General features: G+C 43.2%; 1 protein-coding gene across 1 annotated transcript; it reads left to right on the top strand.

Annotated features, from left to right (window-relative positions):
• Positions 1–2,256: 2,256 nt before the first annotated feature.
• LOC104800357 lies at positions 2,257–3,738 on the top strand. The gene has a single exon (XM_010523154.1). The coding sequence runs from the start codon at positions 2,257–2,259 to the stop codon at positions 3,736–3,738; it is 1,482 nt and encodes a 493-aa protein (XP_010521456.1).
• Positions 3,739–8,922: the final 5,184 nt, after the last annotated feature.

Here is an 8,922-nt window from a genome sequence, read left to right as displayed (position 1 = left end):
ATCACGGTATCCGGTCCCTACCGAGCTACCGTTTAACGCCATGCAATTTCTACCCGCATACAATCACACAACGAATCACTCGTATTTCGATATCACACATCTCACTACGCTACGCAGTGTTCTGGCGAAAACTCGGTTCGATTGATCCCAATCGCGAAGTCTTTTACTCTGGTGGGGGTTGGTTTGTCCACGGTCAGGTCTGGTCAGGCCCGGGCCAACCCCGTTGGCCGTTTCCTTTTTCCCGGTCGAAATCAGATTTTTCGCCCATTTTTCTCGGATCCTGGTCCGGCGAACCAAATTCTGGTCAGTCGGACCAGTCTTCCTTCTCCCAGGTCCACTCCGTCTCTTGGTCAGTCGGTCCGAGAGAGGAAAACCAAGGCTGGTCCGGCGGACCAGGATTGGTCAGCCCCGGACCAGACTGCTTCTCCCCACTCGGTCCGTCTCTTCTGGTCAGGCGGTGCGTGTCTCCTCGGAATACGTCTGGTCCGGCGGACCAGAAGTGGTCAGCCCCGGACTCGGTCCGTCCCCCCTCTTCTGGTCAGTCGGTGCGCAGAACCCCGGAACACGTCTGGTCCGACGGACCAGGACTGGTCTGGCGGACCCGGCCGTGTTTTTCTCTTGGTCCGACTTCCTTCCCTTGGTTCGGCTGGCTTCATGCGTAATGTTCCAGTCTCGGTCCGGAGCTGACCGCGCGTGGTCCGGCGGACCGGGACTAGAACTTTCTTCTCCCTCGCGATTTCTCCGATTCTGTTTCGACTTTTCTCTCCCGAATCGATTCGGGGTTGCTTCCAAATGCTACTAAAACACAGTTTGACATCCCTAAACATGTTCTAAATCTCAAACACGCAATGAACTCCCGATTTGGACCATCACACATTGAAAACAAGCTCTCACAAATTCATAGGCGAGCCTGCAACACCCTCGAGGCGTGGGAGGCGACTGGACGGCGAGTGGGCCCCGGAATCCGGCGAATTCCGCGTCCCAAGACCGCAAGTTGGCGAGTTGCAAAATCTGTCATTCCCGGTCCGCCGGACCAATTCCTGGTCCGCCGGACCGGGGTCAGTTATTTTTTTTTCGAAAACTTCTCCCAGTCCGCGCTGTCCAGTCCCCACTCCGGCTGAGCGGTTGGTCCGCCGCGGACCATTCCTGGTCCGGCGGACCAGCCCTGTTTTTTTTTTATCTTTTTCCTTTTCTTCATTCTTTCTCGGTCCTTTCCGCACGTGACGATCCTCGTGCCTCTCCCCGGTATTGTATCATCACTTTTGGTGATTTCGTGATATCTCTATTTAATTATTCATTTTTAATAATTAAATATTCAAATCGGGTTTCGGGGTATTACACGTCCGGTCTGGACCCTTCTGTCTCGGTTTTTTCGTCGTTTTCTCGTGTGTTTTGTCTTTCCCTGCGTGTGTGATCATGTAGGCTCATTCGATATAGCAGTATAACCCGAAATCTCTATTTCGGATATACAAGTCATAGGCGGTCTCTAACAAGACACTATGACTACCTATCTCGAATAGAGTTTGTTCGTGATCCTACGAACGCCAGTTATGATTCCGGATGATGATCCTTTTGTATCACGATATCATAAGTCGAGCATAAGGCATGTGTTGGGATTCCTGGGATCTCTAGAGCTAATCCTATTCCTAAGAGATCGATTCTAGGGTTTGCGCAGCGGATGTAAAACAAACATTTATATGAACCCTAGAACCTTGCATGTATGAATCGTAGAAACGTTAGAACGCTTACCTCAATCGATCTGGGGCCTGTATCAACTGAAGAATTCGTTCGATCACTTTAGGCAGGAAGATTACCTCGCCCTCTACACGTATCCACACCTCGGGATGGATTCCAACGATTAGAACTTGTCTGCTAGGACACAAATCAGCTATTCGGTATGATGCTTCGAGAAAACGAGACTTGGAAACTCTTGGACCTTTTGTATCTCACCAAAAACTATCAAAAGTCTACCCCAGACGGCTGCCAAAGTCTCTTACGTAATTAGGGTTTTAATCTCCTTCTTATAAGGTTATTTAACCCTGACCGAAGGACCACCGTGAGGTAATTCTATCCCTGTTCTATTTGATTTAAGTTTATTATTCACCTTTGTTTTGAAGAAAATCGAAAACACAAAAAAAAAGTTCCACCGGGGAAGAGGTAACACCATCTCTTTCTATTTCATTTTATTTTGAATTTTTCTGTTCTATTTTGAAATTGTTACTCAAAAACCCTTGAGAAAACAAAAAAGGAGTGAGAATGTCGGGAGAAGGAGAACCTAGTAACAATGCATTAGCCCAAATCCTACAAGATATACAAGCACGTTTGGCTCGATTAGAGGAATTGCCAAGGAGGCCAGAACCTATTCGGGTCAACTTTCCAAGGCGTGAGGAACCTGTACGGGACCGAGAACGCACACCCCCTGATCCTCCTCCAAGGAGAAGAGAGTACAGAAATCAATTTCCGAATGATGAAGATGATGAGGATGATGAATTCTATCAAGGACAACCTCATCGTGTAAGGCAACAAGGTAAGGATCTTAAACTACAATTACCCACCTTTGCTGGACGTGTTAACCCAGATGCCTATCTCGATCGGGAGAGGCGGATGGATAATATATTTGAGTGTTATGAGTATTCGGAATACAAGAAAGTGCAATATGCCGCTGCACAACTTACCGACAATGTATTAGCATGGTGGGATAGAGAGGTAGCGGAAAGAAGACGTGCTAGATATGATCCGATCAGGACATGGCGAGGAATGAAACTTATGATGCGTAAAAGGTATGTTCCCCCTCATTTCCATCGTGATATGCAAAGGAAATATCGTAACTTAGTGCAGGGAATGAGAATGGTTGAGGAATACTTTGAGGAGTTTGAGCATCTCCGAAACCGTCTAGAACTAGATGAAAGTGAAGAGGCGATGATGGCTCAATTCATTGATGGACTGCAAGATCGGATTGGGCGTAAGGTAGAGAGGTTAGTATATCATGACTTGCAGGAATTACTTCACTTAGCAATCCAAGTGGAGCAACAAATAAACCATAAGCAAGCTCGGACAAGCCAAACAAGAACGTCGATGCCGAACCATGCTTTCCCTAGGTCCGAGAGCAAGGGAACCACCACCACTACCACTAAGACGAGTCAAGACAACCCTATAGTCCGGAACAAAGGAAAATATATAGCCACGTCCAAGGGAGACACCTTAATAGGTAACAAGGCTAACCCCTTGAGTCATGAGATTCTTTGTTATAAGTGTAGGGGTCGAGGACACTATGCTCGGGACTGTCCAAACAAACGAGTCATGATCATTACGGAGAGTGGAGGCTATGAGTCAATGGATGAAGAAGAGGCAGAAGATCTCGAAGAACAGATCGAGTATCCGGATAGTGGAGAACTTCTAGTCACTAGACGCACTCTTAGCACACTCGTAAGCATGGAAGAAACCACACAAAGGGAGAACCTTTTTCACACCCGTTGTACCATCAAGAACAAGGTATGTGGTCTCATCATCGATGGTGGTTCTTGTACTAATGTTGCGAGTGCCTACTTAGTTGAAAAGCTAAGTCTTCAAACGGAGAAGCATCCTCAACCCTACAAGCTTCAATGGCTAAACAACCAAGGTGAGATTGATGTCAAAGAACGAATCAAGATACAATTCAGCATTGGAAGGTATCAAGATGAAGTGATGTGTGACGTGATACCTATGCAAGCCGGACATATCCTTCTAGGACGCCCGTGACAATTTGATCGTGAGGTTCTGCATGACGGTAAAACAAATCACTACTCTTTTGTTTTCAACAAGCGTAAGTTATCTCTAGCCCCTCTTAGTCAATCACAAGTGCATGAAATGCAAAGTAAGATGAATAATGAAACCAAAACGAGTAAGAACTTAAATCTCTATCTCGAAGGAAGTGAAGCTTGCAAAGCTTCAATTGGTCATAGGGCGGAGCTACTTATGTTTTTCAAGGATGTGTTGATTGCAGAATTAGGTACTCAAGAGCATCCACCAAAGGCATCCTACTTACGAGAGCAATTCAATGACTTGATTCCCAAAGGAACACTTATTGGCTATCCATTAGAACATGAGATGAAACACAACATCGATTTCATTCTTGGAGATTTGTTGTCCAACAAATCTAAGGAGCTGCCCATCGACATCAATTTTCCTAAGAAGCTCACCGACCATGTCGTAAGACACAACATCAATCCTATTTGTTATGAATCCCTTCTTATCTATAGAGATTTCTGTTATAACCTCTTGAAACACTTCTCAAGCCTTGAGAAGTGCATTTGTTACACTAACAAGACTGTTTCCCAAGACTTTAATGCGAGTTTGCAGGAACCACTTAGTAAGGACGAAGGGTACAAGACCTTGTTAGATTGGTCGACACTTAGTACCAAAGAATGTGCTCGAAAAGAAGCAAAGCGGCTAGTTCAAAATTTACATAAACTCAGCAATGTTATCACCAACAGAACAGCCTCAGCAATCATAAGGATTGATCAACGCAGGAAAGGAGAAGCACATCAAGGAGCATACAACATACGCGATATCATCAACCTCCACACCTACCCTTTTGAGCTGCAAGGTAAGTACAATGTGACATTTGTGTTTAATGTTACTAACTTGGCTCCTTTTGACGTAGGTGAACATGTTTTGAGGTCAAAACATTCTCAAGGAGGAGGGAATGATGAGAACATCGACTTAGATGCTTTGAACAAAGAACAGACGGATGATCAGACCATGGACGAGCTAGGAGTCGCAGCCGGAGCTGAACAAGGAACAACAATCTCCGAGGCCATTCTTCTGACCATTTCCAATCCACCACTCTCACAGGAGAAAGCACGAAGTCTACACTCAAATATCAACAAGTTCATATCCAAAACACTTGAAGACACTCCAAGAACCGAAGCAACATTGGAGTCATTCGAAACCTACCGAAGAAACAACAAGAGCTTGCTCGTTTTTGAGCTCTTGTTGTCCACCACCTGATTCATCTAGAAACATCAGAAGATGTGGCGGAAGACCTGAGCAAACAAGTGAATCCCGCTGCATCGAAACACTTGAAGAAGTTCGACATCTCTTTCATTCAATAAAGAGGCATTGTTGGCATTAATTCAACTTCAAACTTTCCCTATATGGAGCTGGCCTTTGGAGACACAATCTGGACGAAATCAAGAAGGATTCTACTCTCCAAATAAGGCAAGTCGTTCACCACAAATGCTGCCACAAATTCAAGGGATTCGATTGAAGCAAATTAGGCAACTCGGAGCCACATCATCAACCTGGTTTTGGCAAGGAATGTGACATGGGAATATGATCAGATCTCTTCCCCAATCTTCTCCTAGCTGTTGCCTAATTATTCAAAAGAAGATCATCTTGTTTCCTTTTTTATTTCTAGCCGTTAGTGTGTCACTTTCCTTCCTTTTCTTGATTGTTTCTTTTTGCCTATAAAAGGCTAGTGTATTTCGACTTCTTCTGCAGAATTTTAACCAGAAATAAAGTGCATTTTCGTTTGTTCATATTCTTGGGTAGCCTAGGTGAGATACCGAAGCATTCAACCAAGTTCTCGCAAGTGTTTGAGTGAGATTCCCATTCATTTGTCGAGGTATTCTGACGATATCAAAGGGACAGTCATACCCCTTTGTGATGTCACCTATTCCATTCCATACCATCTCCTATTCAATCCGAAAACAAAGATCGAGTGCTTTAGGCCTGAGACTAATCTTTTCGGACCCATCTACGACCCTCTTCGTCACTATCAATACCGAACGAACAAACCTTCCTCCGTGCGTGTATCACGAATCCCTAACCCACAGCCGATGTTCTTGACGGTGATCCAGTGTGACTCCCCTGGATCTGACTGGTATCTACTCGTAATGCTCAACGCGTAGGATACATCCGGTCCCGAACCGAATCGAACCGATTAAAATAACGGTTCGCCGGAATTTTGGCCGGAAAACCGCCGGCGGACCAAGTGTCCAGACCGAACGAATGCTCACCTTACAAACTTCAAGATGAACTGTAAGGCAATCAAGAAGGGACCGGGGATTACTCTTGAAGACGTATTCCTCGAAACTTTCCCCTACTCGCTTACGGAGAGAGCTAGAGATTGGCGGACTGGACGCCCAGAATGGACAGTCTGACGTCTCAGTCCGGACGGTCCGCGTTCCAGACCTTAAACTTGGACCGAGAGGGCTCGGGACAGCCCAGTGCCGATGTGATTTTGGGCATCCAGTGGTTGCGTACGTAATGGGCGGTCGCTCGTTTTGTGAGCGGGTGACCGCCCATTCCAGTACGTAGAATGGACGGTCATGCATCTATTACAAGTATTTTACTCTTCTATGATACTCGTAATATACGTGCAACGAAGCTCTTGAAGTGCTCTTTCCAATGGTATAAGTCTCGCATGATTTGGACTTCTGTAGAGAAAGTTATTGATGTCGCAACATGAGTACCTCATCTGGACTTCTCCTTTAACGCTCCAAATAGTTCCTTTTCGAGTCCAATCATCTTCGAAACCTGTAATCTGCAAAACTAAAGCACAACCGGGTTTTTGTGTCCTAGCACGCCTAGAATGTCTATGAATGCATGTGATTATCCCGTAAAACCTAGACAAACTCTTATCAAAATATAGAGAAAAATAGAAGTTATCAATGTACAAATCCCGTCTTGACTATCTACAATCCAACACATGATTTGTTTCATACCTGATACACGCCTTTATAATCCTACTGTTACGCAGGACGTTTGACGTATTCAAAATACACAATTCCTCATGTTGGATTCCGTAGATATCTCAGGTCTTAGGACCCAATCATGGAACCGTCATGTGAGATTCAAGTCATGACGCTAGTCCATGTGACAATCTCATGCGGGTCAATCCAGTATGCCGTTCTCCAACGAATACCTATGATTGTTATTGTATCCGATACCTATGATCATCAATCACACATCATATTAGTCTTATTAGATCATTATTCCCACAATGACATACGACTAGGGAGTTTAGTATTGTTCATAACAATACATAGATATCATAACATATCAAGTATGCAAAACATGTAATGAATAAAACACTCATCCATAAACCATAGAAAGTGTCAATACATCAAATGTATCTAAATAAAGCTCGTATAACAGTACATCATAGAGCACTAAACCAACAATCCGATGATCTAAAAATCAACCAAAATTATTAGTAGTCATTCGACAGGTGATCCATGATTCAGCTGTCGACTGAAATCGCCATCAATAGCCTCATGGTCCGCAGTTCAAGCCACATAATCAGCCATCATTCGCTGGATAGGTCGACTGTTGGCTTGTGACAAAAATCGTCAGCTAACTCTCGATTGGTAATCCGATGATCTGAAAATCAAAAACAAAAATTTAGTCGTCATTCGATAGGTGACCCATGATTCAGCTGTCGAATCGATCGTTAGGCATCTCCTTATGGTCTGTAATTTGAGCCAAATAATCAGTCATCGCTGAATAGATAGGTCGATTATTGGCTGGTGATATTATACACTTCATAACTTCCACAAAACATTCCCAAATAATCCTTTCTTTATAACACTAGAAAGCTCTTTGTCATATCTATGCAGAGATCCAATATCAAGCAGATCTAATATACGAGCAAAAAGTTATGTGCATATTTAGACAACAGACTCATACAGTGCTTACATATTGAAAAATATTGTCAGCAAGTCTCGATTGGTAATCCGATGATCTAAAAATCAACCAAAACTTTTAGTCGTCAATCAATAGGTGATCCATGATTGAGCTATCGACTCGATCATTAGCCATCGCCTTATGGTCCGTAATTTGAGCCAAATAATCAGCCATCGCTCGATAGGTAGATCGATTGTTGGCTGATGATATTATCAACTTCATAACTTCCACAAAACATTCCCCAATAATTCTTTCTTTATGACATTAGAAAGCTATTTTTCATACCTATGCATAGATGCCAAGGCCATGCAGATCTAGTATACGAGTAGAAAGTTATGTGCACATTTAGACAACATTCTCATCGAATACCTGCATATCGACAAAAATCGTCAGCCAACTCACGATTGGTAATCCGATGATCTGAAAATCGAAAACAAAAATCTAGTCATAATTCGATAGGTGACCCATGATTCAGCTGTCGACTCAATCGCTAGCCATCGCCTTATAGTTCGTAATTTGAGCCAAATAATCAGCCATCGCTCGATAGGTAGATTGATTGTTGGCTGGTGATATTATACATTTCATAACTTCCACAAAACATTCCCAAATAATCCTTTCTTTATAACATAGAAAGATCTTTGTCATATCTATGCATAGATGCCAATATCAAGAAGATCTAATATATGAGCAGAAAGTTATGTGCATATTTAGATAAGAGTCTAATACAGTGCTTACATATCGAAAACAATTGTCAGGAAGTCTCGATTGGCAATCCGATGATCTAAAAATCAACCAAACCTTTTAGTCGTCAATCGATAGGTGATCATGATTCAACTGTTGACTCGATCGCTAGCCATCGCCTTATGGTCCGTAATTTGAGCCAAATAATCAGCCATCGCTCGATAGGTAGATCTATTGTTGGCTGGTGATATTATCAACTTCATAACTTCCACAAAACATTCCCAAATAATTCTTTCTTTATAATATTAGAAAGCTCTTTGTCATATCTATTCATAGATGCCAAGATCATGCAAATCTAATATACGAGTAGAAAGATATGTGCATATTTAGAAATTAGTCTCATCGAGAAAATCGTCAGCCAACTCTCGATTGGTAATCCGGTAATCGAAAAATCAACCAAAATTATTAGCCGTCATTCAATAGGTGATCCATGATTCAGCTGTCGACTGAAATCGCAAGCAATAGCCTCATGGTCCGAATTCAAGCCACATAATCAGCCATCATTCGATGGAT

This window comes from Tarenaya hassleriana, unplaced genomic scaffold (assembly GCF_000463585.1).
Source record: "Tarenaya hassleriana unplaced genomic scaffold, ASM46358v1 Cleome68, whole genome shotgun sequence".
Lineage (NCBI taxonomy): Eukaryota > Viridiplantae > Streptophyta > Magnoliopsida > Brassicales > Cleomaceae > Tarenaya > Tarenaya hassleriana.
Note: the sequence above shows the minus strand (reverse complement) of the source record. Positions and strands in the feature narration are given on the sequence as shown.

Coding starts and splice junctions, on each gene's coding strand:
- LOC104800357 (XM_010523154.1), top strand. CDS start 2,257: ATGTCGGGAGAAGGAGAACCTAGTAACAATGCATTAGCCCAAATCCTA.